Source organism: Dermacentor albipictus, chromosome 3 (genome assembly GCF_038994185.2).
Source record: "Dermacentor albipictus isolate Rhodes 1998 colony chromosome 3, USDA_Dalb.pri_finalv2, whole genome shotgun sequence".
NCBI lineage: Eukaryota > Metazoa > Arthropoda > Arachnida > Ixodida > Ixodidae > Dermacentor > Dermacentor albipictus.
The window spans coordinates 124,570,071-124,592,312 of NC_091823.1; the positions used below are offsets into that span (position 1 = coordinate 124,570,071).

At 47.5% G+C, this 22,242-nt stretch overlaps 2 protein-coding genes across 2 annotated transcripts; one reads left to right on the forward strand and one right to left on the reverse strand.

Moving 5' to 3' along the window:
- Positions 1-1,260: 1,260 nt before the first annotated feature.
- Positions 1,261-15,532, reverse strand: LOC135909464 (uncharacterized). Its single transcript, XM_065441457.2, has 3 exons — positions 15,406-15,532; positions 13,565-13,970; positions 1,261-1,436 (listed from the first exon to the last, which is right to left on the reverse strand). The coding sequence occupies exons 2-3, from the start codon at positions 13,960-13,962 to the stop codon at positions 1,388-1,390; spliced, it is 447 nt and encodes a 148-aa protein (XP_065297529.2). The 5' UTR covers positions 13,963-13,970; positions 15,406-15,532; the 3' UTR covers positions 1,261-1,387.
- A 299-nt stretch (positions 15,533-15,831) lies between these two features.
- Positions 15,832-19,278, forward strand: LOC135909463 (uncharacterized). Its single transcript, XM_065441455.2, has 2 exons — positions 15,832-15,957; positions 18,658-19,278. Exon 2 carries the CDS (start codon positions 18,699-18,701, stop codon positions 19,269-19,271), a length of 573 nt encoding a protein of 190 aa, XP_065297527.2. The 5' UTR covers positions 15,832-15,957; positions 18,658-18,698; the 3' UTR covers positions 19,272-19,278.
- The last annotated feature ends 2,964 nt before the right edge of the window (positions 19,279-22,242 follow it).

The window sequence follows — 22,242 nt, forward strand, 5'->3', positions numbered from 1 at the left end:
CGCTACAAAGGACAGCCATGCGGGTTCCTCAATAGAAAAGCCCCGGAGTTGAAGAAAAATTTGTCCTGATCCGGGACGAATTTTATTCCGCACCTGTTCACTGACCTTCCCAGTTCAGTAGTGGGTCAGAAAAATTTGTCTGGGAGAAGAAAGGCCCTGAAAGCAATCATAAAATAGGAGTTTTTGCATGTATACATTCTCTCTTCTTGTAGCATGATATTTGCCAAAATTAATGCAAGAATATGTTATCCGCACTGTCTTTACGTTGTCTTTTTGTTTTTTTTTTCCTTTTGTCTCTTCGTTTATATTTTTGTATATTTTTACTCCAGTTTAATGATTGTTGTGTACTACAGGTTTTCATTTGAACATTAAGGGCTGTTTACTTGCTATGTTCACATGATGAACCTTTGATACGTTTTTTTCTTTTTTTTCCTTTTATTTGAAGGGCGTTTAGTTTGTCTGTAATAAAGTTACAGAAGTCATTGCCCTTACTGCCAGATTTCTGCCATACATGCCCACGGAAGGCCTCGGCAGGCCTATCAAAGGTATCTGTATAAATTGCGTATTTGTAATAAAGACGATTATTATTATTATTATTATTATTATTATTATTATTATTATTATTATTATTATTATTATTATTATTATTATTATTATTACAGTTTGCCCGCCACTATTACCATGTATGCAAGCTGCCAGGAGCGAAAGGTAGACCTTCACCTATTTCGTCACGGTGTTGGCTTCACGCATTCTCTGCCTCTTCTGTCGACGATTCTATGTCCCCTCTGGGCTGTTGCGTGTGAGTACAAAAGTAAGCTCTGCAGCTTCTGCAATGTTTTTGCGGGGGGCTCACGTGTAATTGCAGCAATCCAGAGGGCATTTGTCGATGTCGAGGGAATTCCAGCGGGCATTGCAGCGACAGTCAGGAAGTTCCAGGGGTATTGCTGCGCCACCCCAAAGTTCGTTGGAAAGGTTTCCTTCAAAATCTGCTTAAAATTGTCCTTGCGCTCGAGATTTCTCTACCCACAGGCGATTTTCAAGTGCTGCGGACAATAATCCCAGAAATAAGAATTCTAAAGCAACTGATATTGGAGAACCCAATATGAAAAGTCTAAACCGCACCAGTTTTCTTCTCGATAATGTAAAACTAGGTCGGCGCGAATTTTTCAACGTCTTACCCACGTCAGCATCGTTTTATTCATCATTTGCTTTCTAATCAAGCAGATCCATCTGCCACGCTCGCATGGAGTGGCATGATTTTTCAGTTTTTTTCTTCTATTTATTCGTGCGCCGGCTGTTTGGACATCTCCCCTTATTGAACCAGGCCGAGGACGTGCTTGATGACGGTGAATGAATAGGGACGCTCGACTCAGTTCGCTGACAGGTTTTAGCCGCTCACTCTTAGCGTGTTGAAGTTGACGCCAAATGGCCTTGCCCTGTAAGAAAGTTATCAGATAGTATTACTCCAATGAACTGGCGTATGCACAACGCCACGTTTCGAAAAAAAAATGGCTGTGGCTTAGGTAAGGTTAAGCCCAGGATGCGAAGCATACTAGCCTTTATTTTCGTTGTTGAACCACTGTTTAGCCTGGTGAACTGCTGTTGCTTCGCTATATTTGGTTCGGCCAGACGAAGAAACAACTCATGCATTACTGCTTCGCCTTCAAGAGTGGAACGCGACAGCGTTCCCGTCGACCCGCCAAGGGGTGTAAGACAATGGGCTACAGGGCAGCGACTACGCGCCCCGCATTGGACGCGGTGAGCGTCGAGCAAAGCAGCGTTCGGCGCGGCAACGAAATGTGCGCCTGAGCAAGAGACGCACGCCTTAGAAACAGCTCGTTTCTAAGGCAACACCGCATTCACTAGAGGTGCTTTTGTACCGCTTTGAAGCATCGTACTCGTGGCTCAGTGGTAGCGTCTCCGTCCCACACTCCGGAGACCCTGGTTCGATTCCCACCCAGCCCGTCTTGCAAGAGTTGAGCCAAAGCCACTTCTCCTCTGTCGTGACGTCACGGTGTCACGTGGTTTCATGGCGACACCGCCGCGCCTGAGGAGCTGGGTTGAGCTCTCGTAATATGCTTCGCATAAAAAAAAACTACCCCTTTTCTTGAAAACAGAGCACTGAAGGCACTAATGCCCTTTTTTGCGACCCATTTGCAGCGATGGAAACCATACAATCCTCGACAATCACAGATTTATTATTAAGTTAACGTTCGCTAATGAACTTTCGTTATTGTTTAATCGGCATGTTGCAGTTTTGGAAATAATGACGGTGAGTGATGAAGCCTGTCGTGTCAGAAGCGTACCGAACATGAAGTCCGTTTTGGTATCACTCTGTGCAGCGTCAGGGAACACACGTTTGATCATCTTTAACTATCCACAAACCTAACCAAGGCGTTCCATGCAGCAGGTTTTCTCTGCTACTACACAAGTTATTTGAATCCGGTATTTTGGTCTCATTTGTGCAAGACCAGCTGTCAGGCCAGTATTTTGCGTAAGTTTTACTGAACGATTCGGAAGCATGCGTGCCACAGACAGCGGTATACACCAGTGCAACCACTTTGGACAGTCAAATTACTGAATACTGTGCGCGTATTTAGAATACAGTAGCAAACTGTTATCCTTTAACTTATGAAATTGATAGCAAAATGTTTACAAAACGTGGCTTTCGTTATTGCCTTCAACTCAAACGAGTCAAAGTCGCCTTCAAGGATTGGTCTATGCATATCAAGTTTGGATATATTTATTTACTTATTAGAAATTGAAAAGATTCACAGCAAATTTAGTATGTCGCCGGCTTCCCCACACCAGTAAATTGCTAAACGAACAAAGAGTCACGATCGCTGAAGTCGAACCATTACGTTGTTTATTTTCTGCAAACGCGGGCTCCCAATTGTGTCAAATTCTGCACTGTAACATATAGACTAGTAAAAAGACTTATGGTGTTCACAAACATTTAGCAGATAATTCGCCGATAATACTACAAAAAGGGAAGGAAAACTTGAGATTTGTAACAGTTTTGTAATGCCGCACAAAAAAATAAAGAATGACATAACCATAAACCGAAATACAGACCCTAACACGTCTTACTTGAACGATCTAGAAAACGAAGGCAATACGTCTACTTGTCTATTCTTACTTCCGGAACCACATTTCACCTGCTAAGGGCAAAATTGTATTGCTCAGGTCAAGACGTGCCTCCGTGATCTGAAACATACTAGAATGTTATCGCTGATTACGCCTACTGTCTATACTCTCGCTGGATCTTGCGTAATGAGATCGTATGCGCAACGCAATTCGTGTTGTACTTTCTGGAAAGTAAGTGAGCTTCAGCAATTACGCGGCGATCTTCGACGAGTCATCCATAAAAGCCGACGTGCTTGACATGCAGATCAGATTTCAACGGTCGACGAGTGTGCTCACCGCAACCATTGTGCTTCCTGTTTTGCTGGGCACAGGTTCGCCCAATGAATAGCTAGTTTCGTGACCGTTGTGGCGCCACTATGCTTGTTTGCCGTCACTACAACGTGGCAACATCAGAAAATTATAATCATAATTAAAAAGTTAAAGCTCGCTCTTATCAATATTCCGACACTGTGTCACTATCTCTTAGGAATGCCATAACGCAAGGTTTAAACACCAATACGACAAGTGTGTTCATATGGTTGTCAAACAGTTATACTCTGTGTTTCTCGTCATTCGAGCGCTCACAAGTTCCCTGATTAGTGTCCAGTCACTGAATGAGCTCACGGAGCTATACTCATCTTCTTGCCCCGCATTGGCGGTATACTCTCAGCGCTCGTTGGGCAGCCTAGGAAGGAATAGCCCAATCTCCACGGACTTCAGAAATGCAAATGTATTTTTTAATTTGCGCGCATCGTTTTACGAGCCTTTGCCAGTGTGCTACGAAAACATACGCTGGTGTTTCATTGCGGTAGAAATTATATGGATACTCCAGCCGCACTTCTGCCGTCGACGTCGCCGTGGGGTTTCTTATGGAGTCCAAGGGCGATAAAATCGTCGTCGCACGCCGCGTGCTGTTAAGTGCCGGTGAAAGCGTGCGAGGGTGATTTGACGATCGCGGCTCAATCTGGCGCACAAAAGGGAGAAAAGCGGGGAGGACGCATGCCGTCTTCCGTCGCACACAAAGCTCCAAAGAGGGAGGGTAGAGGGGGGCGGCGCGATCTACTCTGCGCAGCCCGGGCGGGCGCGCGCGCTACCGCACGGGCTGCTGTGTCTTGAAAGCCATCTGCAGCAGAGACAGAGTTCGCCCTGCGCTACGTTTCGCCGCTGAGTTCAAGTTCATGCGAGAAGCAGCACTTTGGTCAATTAGCTCGCCGCTGCTGCCGCGCTTCCTCACTCTGCCGTTCTGACAGCGAGTTTGCGCGGTCATCGAGTGAGATGTGTTCATGTTTGCTCGTGCGGGCGTGACACCATGCTTGTTAATTTAGTTAGTATGCCTAACTAAATTAAGAAATAGCAAATGCGTTTAACAAACACTTTAAGTCCGTCTATACAAATGATAATGATGTAATACCACCTTTCGAAATGTGTGTGCCGCCTATACCCGATGTTCAAATAAGCGAACCAGGTATACTCAACATGCTTTTACAATTGAACACTAAAAAATCTTCTGGCCCGGACAACATTCCAAACACATTTTTAAAACGGTATGCAAAATGGACATCAAAGTACTTGCACATTCTGTTCACAAGGTCATTGTGCGAGGGACAAGTACCGAGTGACTGGAGGACAGCCAGAGTGAAGCCAATACATAAAACAGGAAAAAAGCACTGCATTCAAAACTACCGTCCAATTTCTTTAACATCTACAGTATGTAAACTTTTGGAACACATAATCCATAATCATATCTCAGAATTCTTGGAAAACAATAATGTACTAACAAAGCATCAACACGGATTCAGAAAAGGCTACTCTACAATTACCCAACTAGTTTTAACAGTGCACGACTTTGCGAAAGCAATTAACAATGGGAAACAAATAGATGCTATTTTCATGGACTTTTCAAAGGCTTTCGACAGGGTCTCTCACAAAAAACTACTTTACAAATTGAGCAAGATACTGAAAAACTCCAGACTAATTAATTGGCTTACAGCATACCTTGATAGCAGAGAACAATTTGTTGTTTTTAATAATCATGCTTCTGAACGACTTCCGGTAGGCTCTGGTGTTCCGCAGGGCTCGGTCCTTGGACCTCTCTTGTTCCTTTTGTTCATTAATGATATGCTGCATGGTATTCGTGTTATGGCTAAGCTTTATGCAGATGACTGTGTATTGTACTCGGAGATAGATAATGTTACTGACCAGGAGTTGCTGAATGATGCTTTTCGACAAATTGTCGACTGGTGCGCTGCCAGGCAAATGTCAATTAATTTCGAGAAAACAGTTTTTATGTCCATCTCACATAAGAAACATAAACTAACGTTTCCATATGGTATTACTAACATAAATATTTCCGAAGTAACACATTATAAGTATCTAGGACTCTGGATCACAAATGACCTCACTTGGGCTAAGCACCTTGAATATGTAGTATCTAATGCTAACCGCAAGCTTTATTTTTTAAGAAGGGCTTTGAAACTTTCTACTCCCACTGTACGCCTACTCGCATATAAAGCTGTAGTTTTACCGATGCTAGACTATGCATGTGTAATTTGGGACCCTTTTACTAAAACTGGCACTAACAAGATAGAAATGGTGCAAAGAAAAGCAGCTCGTTTCATTTATAACAACTTCGGACGCACTTCAGTGACATACCTCTTAACAAAAGCAAACCTGCCACCATTAATGCAAAGAAATCGTGTATCACGACTAAAATTTCTTTTTCAACTTATTAACGGTCATTATAAGACAGATCTCACGGGAATAATTACTTTTTCATCTGGTTATGCTACTAGACAGCGACATAGCCGAACAATAACCCCATTTAGTACACGTAATAACTGTTTTAAGTATTCCTTCTTTCCTCGAACAATCGTTGAATGGAATCATCTAACCAATGACCAAGTTTTAAAATCATCCCTTTCGGCGTTTGTTTCAAGTATTGAGTAACAATTTGTTTTCTTGCTGTGCCACTGCTATGTTTAAGCTCCGTTAACCTGACTTGTATTGTTTTTCGTTGCCTATACTATAGTATTCTTACATATGTATTGTTTCCCACCCTGCTAAAATCCCCAATGGGGATTGCAGTATAGATAAATAATGCCTATCCTTACGAGTTTACACGCCCCATAAAACAACTATCCTTACTTCGCATAGATGTCCGCTAATTTGCCATCGCAATCTATGTTTGGCCTTTCGGGCGAAACGTCGCATTCTTTCTGTTTTTTAAACAGCAATTAGACAGTTTAAAGAAACTGTGTGCATTTAATGCAATATTGATACTTGATGGAGATGGTCAACCTTCAACCGTTATCTTCGTCTGACGTAATACCTGTACTTGAAAGCCTAAACTGCGTGCGCAGCAAATCTTTTATGCGAAGCATATTACGAGGGCTCAACCCAGCTCCTCAGGCGCGGCGGTGACCATGAAATCACGTGACACCGTGACGTCACGACAGAGGTGAAGTGGCTTTGGCTCAACTCTTGCAAGACGGGCTGGGTGGGAATCGAACCAGGGTCTCCGGAGTGTGGGACGGAGACGCTACCACTGAGCCACGAGTACAACGCTTCAAAGCGGTACAAAAGCGCCTCTAGTGAATGCGGTGTTGCCTTAGAAACGCGCTGTTTCTAAGGCGTGCGTCTCTTGCTCAGGCGCACATTTCGTTGCAGCGCCGAACGCTGCTTTGCTCGACGCTCACCGCGTCCAATGCGGGGCGCGTAGTCTTTTTTTTTTTTTTATTGCGACAGCGTGCCTTCTGGCATAAAGAAATGTTTAAACATGTAAATACACTCCGGATTCGCGGAGGAAGTCCAGCAATGTCCGGTGGTGGGGTCCCAAGATCCAACTTTCTACGTCTGGTGGCCGACCTGGGGGTGGTCCACAGCGAAGCAGGTGTTTCTGGCGGAGGGCATGTAGAGAAGGGCAAGTCCAGAGGAGGTGCCCAGTGTCCACCTCGCAGACAGGAGCGGGACAGAAGGGGCAGGAATCGCTCATGGAGGCACGGTACTGTGCCGACCACGACCAGGTTATCGCAGGGGTGAGGGCGACACGGAGGCGTAACCTTCGTAACAAGACCTCTTCCCAGCGCGCTAGGCCGCCAGGGAGGTCGGTGCCACACGGTGGGAGAAGTGCTCGCGTGGCGCGCCGAAGGTGTTCTTTTTCTGCGAGGAGCCTTGTCTCCGGAGAGATGGGGGCCAGTTGAAGTGGACGCGAAGGTTTGTTGTGGCTCGCTGCATCCACTAAGGCTTGTGTTGGATGTGCATTGCGACGTATCCATTGTACTCGTAGTGTAACGGATAATTTCTCCACTGTGTCCTGAATCTCCTGTGCCAAAACGCCGGAATTCAGAACACGCCGCAGACAGCGGATGGCAGCTGAGGAATCGGTGAAGATATCAATGTGTCTCCTAGACGGCGGAAGCAGTGGACAGAGGATGGATACTGCGTCTCGGATTGCCAAGAGCTCCGCCTGTGTCGACGGCCAGGCAGGGGAGCAAGCATACGAGCAGGTTGCGATGTCTGACAATATTTCAGGACAAGCGATAGCCGTGGTGACGTGATCATCACTCACACTAGCGTCGACATACGCTACATGTCTGCACGAAGAGCTTGCACTCGTAGCTGATGGGCCATTTGCTATTATACTTGGCTCTCTAAGGTGGCCATTGGATCGTGTGTGTATGCGAGTCAGAGGCCGATTGTCCGTAACTTGCTGATAAAGCCATGGTGGTCGTGGCGAGCAGGAATCGCAGGGCATCACTGAACCGTCTACCATATACCTCTCAAGAGCTGCAGCTTCAGGGATATTGTGGCACTTTGCGGAACGAGCTTGGCGACGCTGGTGGACCAGTTCGTCTAGCGTATTTAATTGCGCTTCGGCCTGGAGTGCGTGAATGGGTGTAATTTGTGGGAGGCCCGTAATAACCCGCATTGCTGCTCGATTGATAGATTCCAAGCGGTCCCACTCTGCTCGTGTCATGTGGTGAAACTGGGCTTGGTATATCAATCTTGGCTGTAGCACAGTACGTATGAGGAGGCGGGCAATGGTGGTTGTGGCACCACCTGACTTTTGAGAAATCCTACGGATGAGGTGCAGCATTTGGGATGTCTTCTGACGTGCTGTGCGAATCCAGGGGCCGGCGGAGCCGGAATCGTACAAGTCCAGGCCGAGGACTCGGAGTGAGTTGACGATTGGAATTCTGTTTCCGTGCAAGAGAAGGACGATAGGGGTGGTGTTGAATGCACGGCGGCCGCGCGCATTCGCGACCGGAAGCAGAGCAGTCTTTTCAGGCGACAACGTAAGTCCCAGAAAAGAACACCATTGATCAGTAATCGTAAGAGCGAGCTGCAACCTTGTGGCTTGAATTTGGAGAGACGGGTGGACAGTCCAGACTGTGATGTCATCCGCATAAATGAGTGCGTGCAGGTCAGCAATGTCGCCCAATCGCCATGCCAAGGGTAGGAGGCTAATGTTGAAAAGTATGGGGGCCAGCACTGACCCTTGCGGTACACCGCGGTGTGGGCGAAAGGATCCCACATTCTCCTTGTTGATGCGTATGGCGAATTCACGAGATGTAAGAAAGGTGTGAATAAACTTGCATGTGTGGGCGGGTAAGTGAATCCAGCGTAGCACTTCAACGAGGGCAGCGTGGCTGACGTGGTCGTAGGCTTTGTGCACATCCATGCCGAGCACGGACCTCACTCGGGTCGATCGGCCACCAATCAAAACCATAGAGGACAAGTGACCTAGGCCGTCTTCTGCACCAAGGTGGGGGCGGAAGCCAACTTGCGACGGGTGGTACCAGTGATGTACGTCTAGCCACCACTGGAGACGGTTAGCCACCATGCGTTCCAACAATTTCCATAATGTACACATAAGAGAAATTGGTCGAATATTTGATATGTTGTCATGAGGTTTGCCGGGCTTTGGGATGGCGATTATAGCTGCTTGCAGCCAGTGCTCCGGTACTTCTCCTGACAGCCATGCAGCGTTTAAAGAATTAAGAACATCTTCCAAAGTGGCTCCTTCTAGGTTTTTAAACGCTTCATAGGTCACGCCGCCAGGACCCGGGGCAGTCTTCAATTTGGCTTGGTCTATTGCAGCGAGAAATTCAGCCACCGTGAACGGAGACTGCATCCCAGCGATAGCGTGAGCTGATGGGAGTGCCCCTGCACTCGGCGGAAGCGTAAATGGGGCGGAGACCACAGGTGGCCGCGTATCATAACCGGGAAATAATGCCTGCGCTATGTCAAATGCAAAGGCGTCTGCGGTTTTGCCAGACGCGAGGCACGCGCTGGAACCCGGGTCAGGAGAGCGTCCACCAACTTCCATTGCTCGGAACGTTCTCCAAATTGAGGCGGCGCTCGTGGTTGGACCTAGCGAAGAACACCAGGCCAACCAGCGTTGACGTGAGAGGCGGCGTTCGTGGCGTCTAGCTGCAGCTGTCAGCTGACGGTGGCGGAGTTGAGCCTCCACGGAATCTGGGTGTCGGCTGGCATGAACCTCTGCTTGGCGACGCTGTGCCCAAAGCTGCAGGAGTCGAAGATCTGGCGCCGGACGAGATTCCTCGACCCATGACGTTAAAGTGGCTGTTTTGACCGCCGATTGTAACATTGGGATGGGGTCGCATAGAGGGGCAAGAGCGTCCCTTGATAACGAAGCACGAAACTTGTCCCATTCGATCACCCTACATTGGCGACGGAGGCGGTCAGTTTTCTGAGGGGCTAAGCCGAGCCGAATGGGATGGTGATCACTCCCCCAGCAGTCCGGTTCCCGATGCCAGGTAACTGTCTGATGGCCCAACCACCAGGCCAGGTCCGGTGAATACGCTGGCATTCGTGGGTGGGTGCAACGTCGTGTAGGCATGGATACGTCATTAATCAGATTAAAGTTGTTCTGGGTGAGAGTATCTAGGAGGAGACGTCCACGTTCACTAGACACACAGTACCCCCACTCACGGTGAGGAGCATTGAAATCACCGACGATGAGAATAGGACAGCCAGGATGATGCCGACGAAGCCAGGTGATCCACCCTAGACGAATACGGGGCGCCTGTCCCGAGTGAGGACGCACATAACACGACACAAGCACAACAGCACACTGAGAGAGTTGCACCTTTACAGCCACGACCTCTTGCCACGCAGTGCACCATGTCACCATAGGTATAGCCGTCTGAACGAGGGAGGTACGAACATATATAGCTGCTTTGCCTGGTTTATCACCCGACAGGCACGCACGGCGATCTGGGATGGAAGGTGTTGCGTAGCTAGTAAACCCCGAGATTCGAGGAAGAGAGTTCTGCTCCTGCAGGAGGAACGCCCAAGCTCGAAGTGAGCCCAAGCGAATGCGTTCTCGGAGCTCGCCAACCTTGTTAGCGAGACCCCGACAGTTCCATTGAATTACATATGAAGGCGGGTTGGAGGCCATTGTGGCAGCCATCATAATAAGTGCTCCGCAAGAGTGGCAGTTAGGGCCTGTAACTGTTGTACAACATAACGCAGAAGCGATGCCGGGTCGGAGGCGAGTTCAGGCGCAGGTTCACGCACAGACGCAATACCTGTCGCCGGCACTGGTGAATGACATTTATGAGGCGTTTGTGCCACCGATGACCTATTTGTTGTCGACGAAGTGTTCGCAGTGACAAGGCGGTTGCGGCGAGAGTTGAGTTTGGATAGTTCCGTTTGCAATTTTTCGATGTTGCGATCGATGTCACCCAATTCCTTTTGAAGTTCCTCCTGGGCCGTTGTATACGCACGATGCCTGTGGCGAGTCCGGCTAGTAACATCGCTGTAAGTTGCCTGAGGAGTAGATACCCCCTTAGATGATGAAGGGTCGTCTTCCTCGATGGCTTCATCCTCTTCTGTTAGCGGAGCGAAGCGGTTGGGAGACACCAACAGGTCCTGGGTATGTGGAGTAGGGCGAAAAGTGCGAACGCCGCGTTTACTTTTCTGAGCCTTACGTTTCGTTGGGCAAGCGCGATCCGTTATTGAGTGGTCATTGGATTTGCATAGACCACATCGGAATGCTTGGGAGGTGTTTGGCTCATTTGTCTGCACCGGAGCCGGGTTAGGGCACGATGCACGCATGTGGCCTTGTTGTAGGCACTGGTAACAGTATACTACGCTTGGGCGGTATGGACGAGGTCGAAGGACGCACCCATTGTAGATAAACCGTTTGGGCGGGGTAGCGGGTCCTGAAACTGTTACCAGGCATGTGCGACCACGTCCTAGGTAGCGGGCTAGCAGCACATGATGAGTGTCACAAGTCAAAGTATCACGTAGAGTTTCCGGCGGTTCGTCGGGATCGACCCCTGTTACCACGTAACGAGAGATGTCCGTGCCAGAGAGCAGGTATGCTTGAACGGGCAAGACGCGTCCACTGGGAAGGGTGATTGCTGTCAATGTGCACAGGGCACACACTTTCTCTAAGGACGGCACCCACACCGACACCGTGTTGGAGGCCCGGTGATATGTGTAGCCTGAGAAGCCCGTCGCGGTGACGCAAGAAGCGAGCGTTTTCTGAAGGGTCGTCGTAGGGATGTCTTCTATGTTGTAGCCTTCCTTTGGACGGATGGCAACTTTGTACGATGCAGGGGGGCTGTTAGACAGGCGTTCCGGGAGAGCATCTGGATTCAACAGACACGGACGCTTCTGGACAGTAGCAACTGACGAGGCAAGCACTGGAGACGCGCCCGGTGATGCAGCGTCGCACAGAGACGCCTGTGTTCGCGGGTCCCCTACCTCGTCTTCCATCGACTCTTCGTTGGTGGCGGTAACCGACTCAGCAGCAGGAGTAGTCGCCATGATCTCCACAGCTAACTGCTGCCGCAGCTGCTCTTTCTTGCGCGGCGTTATTGCGCCTTGGCGGGATCGCTGTTCACGCGATGAGGCGGCTAAGCCTAAAGCGCTCTGACTCACTTTAGGCGACGCTGTCTTGCCCCCGGGAGCATCCCGGGGGCCGTCGATGGCTCGGTTCGGTGCCACAGGTGGACTGGCTGCGAGGAGCGGCCAGAGGTGTCGGAATTTCGCAGTTCCAAAGGGAAAAGCACTTCAAAAGCCGGAGCTGCAGGAACACACGTCCGACGAAATCAAGCGCTTGCAGCGCCCCCCCGGGCGCGTAGTCGCTGCCCTGTAGCCCATTGTCTTACACCCCTTGGCGGGTCGACGGGAACGCTGTCGCGTTCCACTCTTGAAGGCGAAGAAGTAATGCATGAGTTGTTTCTTCGTCTAGCCGAACCAAATATAGCCAAGCAACAGCAGTTCACCAGGCTAAACAGTGGTTCAACAACTAAAATAAAGGCTAGTATGCTTCGCATCCTGGGCTTAACCTTACCTAAGCCACAGCCATTTTTTCTTTTTCAGGCTGCTATGTAGTATCCCTGACCGTCCGGATGTGCGTATATTTAGTTCATGAATTACGAAGAAAATAAAGACTGTCTGTATGCCATTTAGCAAAAAGCTCTGTAACCAGCGTGATGTTTTTAGAACTGAAGGCTATAAGACGCGAGGCATTTACCCATGTTGTCACCGAACTAAAGACTGTCCTTCTTCGTCTGAATTTCATTGCTGAAAAATGCCCCGCAGGCGTTCACATATTACAGCCTCTGGAATTTTGAAAAATATTTCAACCCATTTCCACTCACTAACAATTACCTCCCTGAGAAGGAAAATATTGGCGAAAATTCACAATCCTTTCAACTAAACAAAAGTTAAGTTTCAGGACAAAAATAACAAAACATGATTTAATAATATAGTATTTCAGCATCCTGTTCTCGGGCACGAAAGATGTACTTTCTGTTGTTTTTATTTTTAATGGATTTATCTGCTTAGTAATTTATTTGTAGAAGAGTTACCAAGTTTCATAGCTGTTTCAAAATATTTTTGTCTGAAGTATCGGTCTGATGAAACGGAGAGTTTGCATTTGTTTATTAGCGATTCAAGTACACGAATAACCTCATTTCGCATTTTGTTTGTGTTCAGCGAAGCGGATGATACTTCACCGAACTGGTTGATATTCTTGTAAGGCGTCATTTGAATAAACCTGAATTCTGGGGTTTTACGTGCCAAAACTACTATTTGATTATAAGGCACGCCGTAGCGGGGGCTCCGGAATAATTTTGACGAAAGGGATCTTTAACTTTCGGGCCATCTACGGGCACGGGCGTTCTTGCACTTCGCGTCAATCGAAACGCGGCCGCCGCGGCAGGGATTCGATCCAGCGACCTCGCGCTTAGCAGCACAGCACCATAGCTGCTAAGCCGCCACGGTATGCTAAGGCAACATTGCAGGTACTTTCAATGTACCTAGCGCTCCAATACCTCAATCTAGTGATAGCATTGTCATATATAGTTTATACCTACTTTTCCCCTAACAGCTGGTGTGGCGAAAAAGAATGCCAATCGTAAAAACCGGACCCTGATCCTGCAAAGCTGTACGAACTCACGGGTCGTCTAGGTTGAAGAAACCTGCTATGGACCTCTGGGTGAAGTCGAACTTGCTAGCAGGACCGTAGGGCGCCACGTTCGCGAACTGCAACACATTGTTGTTAGGTCCACCGGGATAGCCGAAGCGGTTGTAGCCCAAGCCATCGACGTAGCCATAGCCGCCGCCACCACCCGAGGGGTAGACTCCTTGTACACCGACGCCGTAAGCGGTGCCAGGAACGTAGTTTGGGCCCGAGCCGTAACCGTTGTACGCTCGCCTCAGGCTCAGTCGGGCCCTCTGCAGAGGATTCAGGGGTGCACGTGGAACAGGACGCAGAGCCCGCGCGAGGTAGGAACGCCTTGTGCAGATCTCACTGAAGCCCGCAAATATTGCCAGCATTGTCAACGTGAAGCGCATGGTTTTACCTGGAATGCATGCAAGTTGAGCGATCTCACTGTGAGCACTCAAGGTCTCGCGTAATTGCAAATTGCGTCAAATGTAACTTGCCGGAACACCAACGTATTGATCACGCTAGACGTGAAAGCGGGTGCATTCATAGCGGTTAGCACACGGGACATCTAATTCGGCATTTGCAGCAGGCAGACTTCTGCGAACACGTAACATTGCCTCCTACAAACAGTGTTCGTTAAACAACCGCCATCCCTGAATGCAGAACTATGCAATATCACACTTGATAATCAACACAAGACGGTGGATATGGCTTAGCGCTACTGAGCAGAAGGACGTGGGTTCGATTCCTGGCCGCGTTTCGATTCGTCGAAACGCAAGAATGCTCCTGCAGTGGGTTTGGTCTGGGCATGAAGGAACCCCGAGAACACTACGCTATGGTACCTGTCGTATCCTACACTGTGCAATTGCGGCTTTTACCAACCCCACCTAGATAGCACAAAGCCTGTTCACTCCGATCCATGACGTGATGCTACTGGCCCGAAATTTCCATTGCAAGGGTGGGCGTGACGAGAGCGGTGACGTCAAAATCACCACGGCTTACTCGGGAGCATACCTATTAGATTCTATGGCAGTCGGACCAGTAGCATGAGGTTGTGGATGGAACTGCCCCGTCCTCGCACTATGTAAGAGGCGTCGCTTTAACCCCCACAGTTCATTTTTTCTCCCGACGTTCAGTGCTTCTGTAGCTGGTATATTTACAGGTGACTTTTATTACGGCTTTTCCTTTCCGCTTTCAGCCGCTTGTGATTATTTCAAGCAGTTGTTATAGGCAACTAACTTCTCAAACCGAGAGGAAGTTTTTCATTCTACAGTGGTAACTTGCATGGCATCTGTGATGGGGCGAAATGGTGCTTCTTCAGTGAAACCATTATGTACCCACTGAAGTCAGCTACCGAGCTTGGAATGCAAGCGCAGTTTGTCGCAAATATGGAGAAATTTAAGGCTATCGTAAAGTGTACACTAGGTCGTCAGAGGTTCAGTGCGAAATGCATTCATCCAGTGACTTGCAGGAACATTTGCAATGTTGTACCTTCGCTTAGGCAAAATGAAACTTAACTTGGTCGTAGTTTAAGCGCAACGGCGTTCAAGAGCTGAAGAAACCGCTCATGGGTTGGGCTCTGACTATCTTACTACTGTTGGCGCAAAATGTGCGCCTTGAGTTCTAGAATTGTACTGCGGCTACATTATCAGTCAAAACACACGACAGGGAATTATTATCACTGTTCACTTGTATCTGAAGCCTTCTCACTAACATGATGAGAAAAAAGGCGCTAGTGTGTGAGAAATTTAGGTAACTTTTGGTTTAAAAGTACTTGTAACGGCAGAGGTTAAGTGCATATCTGGTAACACGAACAGAACAACTTGTATCGAGCGACCAGTTATACTTACTCTCGGCTCTTTGTTCATGCGAATCCTGTAACGTTGGAGCTGCGATGTAAATTCTGGAACAGCGCGAGTTAAGCGAAAGTTGAAGCGTTGGGAGAATGGCTGATAGGAAGGCAAAGCAAAATTCTTGTGCCCCATTTTCTCCACATGGAAATGAACCATTCGTTTCTGGTGATTTGCCAGGTGGCTGCGTTCCGACAGTCTCGCTTTCAATCATCCTGTGAGCATACATGCTCTGCCTCTCATCTATCTTGTCCACGGCGCTTTCCTGCAGCGACCCTCACTCGTGTTTGAGTATCGCCGCGTGGTACTTCAATTATTATCGTCGCCTTATTTTTCCCCGTAGGAGGTCCGCCGCCACTGCACCCTGATGTCTGATGACCTCCTCGCCCGCCTCTTCTTCACAGCCGGCACATCCAAACAAGGTCACCCCCACCTAACGAATGAACCGCCAAGAGGATTGCTGGCTTTGGAGCTCTGGATTTGGTTCTCTTTTGCCTCGCCTGTTACGATTTTGAAGGAACCTCAACGTTGTCTTCGCGCTGGAAGCTCGAGGTAAATGTTCTCTGTAGCCGGCTTACTTGATCACTGAAGAACTTGCGGTCTAATGGAGGTCGCAAAGTCTGTCATGACTGTTTCGAAGGAAACGTCGCGCACTTTAATTCACCAATTAAATGATAAACCTTGGGGAGATGGAAAAAAATGCAGTGCTAAATCCGGCAGCTACCAGCGTTTTGACTCTCGGATAGGCGCGATTTCTTGAGCCAGCACTTTTGAGGAGGTAGTTCACGTGCGTGGAAACATTGATGGTTCTTTCGCGTTTTTTCTACACTGGCCTTCTTCAATACGCAGCCTTTTCGTAACGTTCACCCATTCAATCTATACTGTCGCCCCGCCTTAATTATTTGTTCTTAGTTTCCTGTGCTCTAAATTTAGAGCGGAGCTATTAGTGTGACAAGGAGCACTTGAATGCGTTACATGCATGCCTTGGTGGGGCTCTGAAAGAACTACATTATCAACCCACTAAGTTTATAGGTAAACGAATTGAGTGGCATGCTAGCGTTGACAGGCACGTAATTTTTGAAGTTGGTGGTATAAACGGAGTCTAAATGAAAATCTCTAAACCGTCGTTTTCTGGTTTGATTCGAGGCGTTATGTATGAAACGCTCACAATTTTCACCCGCTGCACTGAAAAGAAGAAATAGAAATAACATCCATTTTTTTTATTTTGAAAGAATATAAGAGCCACGTTGTCAATAACATGCACTGAAAGTTAGAGGTCTGTAGCCTAATCATGAGGCTTTTGAAAATAAATGCTTAATATTGATTTTCTCCCTATACGAGGGACGTTGTCGTTTTCTTCGGTCTCCTCTGAGAACTGACCGATGCACATTCTATTTACTTGGGTGGTAAAGAAGGCATGTTGTGGGTAATTGGCGATAAAACTTTTAAGCGTGCAGGTCTTTTACAGACTTTCTAGAAATTTACATATACAAGCGTTCCAGAGCATCAGAAGTGTATTTTAGGCATCGTGTAGCATGTTTGCCCTACGCTCAGAAAGACCTTAACGTACCATAACGTTTACTTTTCGAGGTAATAGGGGTTAACCTTATGGGCTATGTGGGGCCCCTTACCCATCAATAATTTTCGGTTTTACACTGGACGTTGTAGGAAGCCATCTAGAAAAAGTTTTACCGCAATAATCTTTCAAATAGGTTTAATATAAGAGAATGTGCAGTGGAATTGAAATGCTTTACCATGCTGCCAGGAGGTGATCGACTTCTTCCAGAGCAGATATTATGTCGGCGTGCAGCTTTCATAGAAGACCATGAGTTCTGAAAATGGCGGTGAATCAGTGCTTTATCTGGGTTAGCGCCCCCCATAAGAGGACAGGACATTTCTTGCGAGAAAAAATAAAATAAATAAAAAAAGCAGAACGTACTCCATATCCAGTAAAAACAAGTGACGTCACATTTTATTGACAGAATTTCCTTTTTGAAGGCCGACGATTAAGGGTGGCATTTGTAAACATGATTCAATTAAACGCGAGTGCACTGTGGGCTATGCATTATAAATCTTGAATTACACTCGATGGGTGCTTTAGGTGGGTGCCGGCTTTTCTTCTAATGTAACTGCTCGAAAGAAACAGCTTTGATGGCAATGGCGGTGTCGTTCTGCAAGGTAAAAAAAATTCGTTGTGTTTTTCTTCGTCTGCGTGCTTGTCCAGTGTTGCTACAGATGTTCTAGCTTACGCAGTGGTGAAGGACACATAAACTGACACATTGCTTTCATCCGGCACAGGTTTACCAGAAGGTAGTCATTTTATTGACTACACAAAGATTTGTTTTCGTATTACTCTCCGCGACCTCTCAAGAACGGTAATTCTTCTGCAATGTTGTCACAGCCCTGCAAGACTACGCGCAGCCGCAACGCGGTGCACTGAAGAAACAAAGAATTTCTGGGCGCTCTTCAGTGATGGTCATTTTTGTTGCACACAGAAGCATATCGTTACCATCAAAATGCCTCAGAACAAGCAGATGGTGCTAACCGCGAATGGGGAATTATTACCGGTCGGAACGCAGGATATGCTTGGTATGCTCTCTAGACTACATGCTTCTCCGATGGCGCTTGAATTTTAGCTAAAACACTGCTCGGACATAATATTCCGGCCGGGATCCAACCCGAGCCCACCAGTTAAAGCCAGATACTAAGCATCCAAGCCCAGACCCAGCCCGAGACCGCATGACCATGCCCAACCTGGATCCGCAGTAGTAAATCTGTGTCTTTACATCCCTAAATATTGGTTGGGTTAGGTTATACATAAAAAAAATATTACGATAAATGCTAATGACCATAAACATTTCAAAAAAGCTTTGTTTTTCAGTATAGGAAGCGTAACTGAAACGAAAAATCCGGCAGAAGAAAAGGCTATAGCTTATATGAAGTCTGACACGGCATTCTATTTCAAGCTCATGAGAACATTTTATTTTGAGAAAACTCTGCGTAATGCACCTTTTTTGGAAGTGCGGCAACGCGCCGTCAGACCCTTACACATGAGCGCAGAGTGCAAGCTTATGGTTTTCAGAAATAAACCTATATTTCTAACAAGTATTTACCAAAGTGCATTTACCTTCCTTTCTCATTCTTTCTTTTGGTCTTGCCCAACGTGTTTGCGCGTGGACATAGAATGGAATGCTAGGTTACAGGTGCATTACAGGCGATATGGCCACTTAATCGCCTTCCTCTTTCTCTCAGCTTCCATTCCTACAGAACCAATTTCAAAGCAAGACTTCAGGATGGCGAGCGTGTTCCTGTACGTTCCCAACCTGATCGGGTATCTGCGCATGGCCATCGTGGCGTACGCCTGGCTCCTGGTCACCGACGAGCGCTTGTTCGCACTGCTGTTCTTCGTGTCTGTGATGCTAGACGGCGTCGACGGCTGGGCAGCTCGCCTCCTGGGCCAGGCTTCGGCGTTCGGCACTCTGCTGGACGTCAGCATCGACCTAGGAGCTCGGGCCATGCTCTGGAGCCTCGTGTGGCCCCGGTTCGGTGGTTTCATCTCTTCGATCGAGTGGCTGGGCTTGCTGTGCAACTACCGCGAAGCGGGAACAGACTGGAAGAAAGACGCCCGACACCACCCGCACTGGATTCGCACCATCTTCGCCAACGGGTTCAAGAATCCATGGGGCGCCGTGCTGGTGACGGGAACGCATTTCCTGCCGCTAGCGATATTTGTGTACGAGCGAGGCATCTGGACTGCTCCGTGCGCCCCTTACGTCATCGCTTTCCTGTGGTTTGGCAAAGGAATCTGCTTTGCAACCGAAGGTTACTTCATCTGGTACCACATAAAGAAGCTGAACGCGTCCTGAACTCACGTGAAACCAGTCGAACGCTTGTATTATATTTGTGTACCGTCGTAATTGACGCATGTGCACAGATTAACTTTACACGAAGATAATTCATAACGTCTTGTCCATATTTTCACCAAGTATGAAACCGATGCCGCTTTCAGTTTTTAGATGACACCAGGCGTTTCAAGGACGCCGAGTGGTTGGTTCACCGTATGCAGCTCTTATTTGAACTGCTCGCTTACTTTCGTGACACCAATTTACGTGTTTGACATTTACAAACACAAACATGGCATTAAACAGGAGGAAACAGTAGAGAGGTCTGGTAATAAAGGCTAGAAACGTTCACCGGTAATTAGGATACTCCCTAACGCGAATTTCGAGCGCAGCTGTTCAGGTGTTTTAAATTCGCGATATGTCGTGGCAAAGTACTTGATTCTGAAGGACTAGTGCTCTGGGTGCCAGCGCTGAGCCTCTGAGCCTCGTTCAGCAGCAGCGGCAGACGAAGTATTCACACCGGTTTTGTTGCTCATGGTTCAGAAAGAAAGCCTGAACAAGGGCACGCGGACGCTATCTTTCTCGCATAGAAATTACGCAGGAATAAGAATGGAAGTTGCCGGCTTTCACCTTGTTTCCAGGGACCATCGGGTAGCAATAGTGTGTTGTGAACAGCACACACTGTGCGGGTTTTTATCCGAAACATTACAGCATTTTGGAGGATCCCGAAAATCATAAAGGTGCGGTAAGTTAGATATAAGGTGCCGTTTTTCTAAACGCCAATCTCAGCTTGTCTTTTGCTGCTGGTATTCTTAGGAGATGTATTTTTTGGCACAGTACACAAAAAAGTTTAGGAATAGGCACGCTTAGCGACTAACAGAAGGCTCAGAAACTTGGTTCGAATTCACAATACAGTGAAAGCTCGTTAATTCGAACTTCAATAATTCGAATTTATGGATAATTCGAACTGTACGATTTGGCCCGGCCAAGCTCCACAGAAGTCTATGTATAAAAAGTCCGTTAATTCGAACGCGAGAAGGTTCCCTCACGGATAATTCGAACTACGCTCGCCTGACACACGGCCAGAGAAGCGCGCCTACTGCCTACACACAAGGCTGTATTGCCTCCGAAACGGAGAGAACGGCGAGAGAAGGCAAAATCGGAAAAAAAAATCTAACCGACGCGGGGTCAGCCAGAAGGCAGCGGCGGCTGCCGCCTCTCCGTTCTACGTAACCTCCGAGACTTCTTGCCCGTTGCGAATCTCGGAGGCTTTGCAAATCTTGCACAGCTGCTAATGTTGTGTGGAGATGGCACGGCAAGCTCCAAAACACAGCGAATCAAGTACGTCGCAGCTGCGCTTGCAAACAAGAACCAACGAATGAGGGCCTTCGCCACCTTCACATGTTCAGCGTCTTTGTCTCGGCAGTCTTCATCGGTTGTGCACCTCTGTTTTCAGCTTAGGAGGTATCGGCCGTCGCGATTCATTGTGATGGTGTTAAGCCTCGGCTAACGTTCGTTTCGGTGGACATCGGTGGTGTGGCACAGTCGGACCCAGAGCTTCGACTTGAAGAGGGCGTGTGCCCGCGGCATCTGCCATCACTTTCTGACACGCCAAATTTCTGACATGCCCTACTGCTTCCAAATCGCAGTGTACTGTTGCCCTCCTTCACTTTCGTTAGTTCGAACTTTCGTTAATTCGAACTGAAGCGGCTTCCCCTTGCCGTTCGTATTAACGAGCTTTTACTGTATTAAAAGACAGGCTTGTAAAGCACGTATTGGCGTCCGTGTTTTGTACACGTGGCTTTTCCTACCATAAGCCAACCTTTAGACGCTGCAAAAAGAACGAAAGTAAGTTGATGCGAGAGACCGAAAAAGAGAAGTGAGACGTTGCAGTTTATGTATGACAATATCCACGGCTGTGAAACGATACAGTATATCTTCATTACGTCAGCAGACAGCTTGCAATACAGGTTGTTACCTACGCGATTGTGTTCGTGCTTATGAAGACAGTATCCCTGAGACGCAAGGACAGATTTTTCAATGGATGGCTCAAATCTTGCATGACTGAAGAAAACAATGACGCTCAAGACAAATCTGAACCTTCCAGGCCCTAACATCCGTGTTTATGCCTAGCAGCATTTGTGCATAACCTCAGTATGTTCCTGCGGGGCGCTGAAAGCTTCAAAAATTTTGAGAAAACATTGTCTGCCAGGCACTACTACAGTCTATGCTTGTTAAAATCTATGCATCTTACACAGCCCTCCTTTTGCCTCTTTTTAGTGGCAGACGTAGTCGCTGTTTTAAATTAAGTACGGCAATATGGTTAAAGACTACTTGTGGTTGCAGCCACTTTAAAAATGTAATAACTATAAAAATAAACTCACACAATTTCACAGTATGCTCTTGTTTCCATAATGCCTATTGTTTCTGTGTCTGCTTGAGCCTTCGCCCATTCCGCCGCAGAAATAACGAGCGAATATCAACACGCCCTAATTACCGTTCTCCTGCACTTGATGACAAAGTTACGTGATTTCAACATGCCTAGTGTCATATGCCTGGTTATTACGCTATCTGTGTAGTCCTAAGATATTTGAAAAATTCAGTAGCGATCTTAAAACACGAAACACCGAAACGACCGAAAGGAATCAGTGAACGTCGAAATCGAGAGCTGTTGCAGCAGTGATTTGCTTTTCTTAAATACATTATGTGAAGAACGACCATATAAAGCCAACCGACAAGAAAGAGAGAGAGAGAGAGAAAGAGAGAAGTCATAAGAGAAAGGGAAGGCCTGGGCAGCCTACCAGGCTGAATACGGTAGGCTACCCTTCAATGGGGAAAACGAGAAGGTGGCTGAAAGAAAAGAAGGAAGAGAGGAGCTCGCACTTCGCACTGGTACACACACCATCAAAGCTGAGGCAAGCATATATGGATGACAGAAATTGAATGTAGGAAATAATTAAGACAAATTTCGACGACGCTTAAGGCTTCACCTTTA

Excerpts from the sequence above, each read along its gene's own strand:
- LOC135909464 (XM_065441457.2), bottom strand. The coding sequence starts at position 13,962 with ATGCGCTTCACGTTGACAATGCTGGCAATATTTGCGGGCTTCAGTGAG. Across the intron at positions 1,437-13,564 it reads TTCTTCAACCTAGACGACCC|GGCAAGGCCATTTGGCGTCA; the intron begins GTGAGTTCGTAC and ends ACTTTCTTACAG.
- LOC135909463 (XM_065441455.2), top strand. The coding sequence starts at position 18,699 with ATGGCGAGCGTGTTCCTGTACGTTCCCAACCTGATCGGGTATCTGCGC.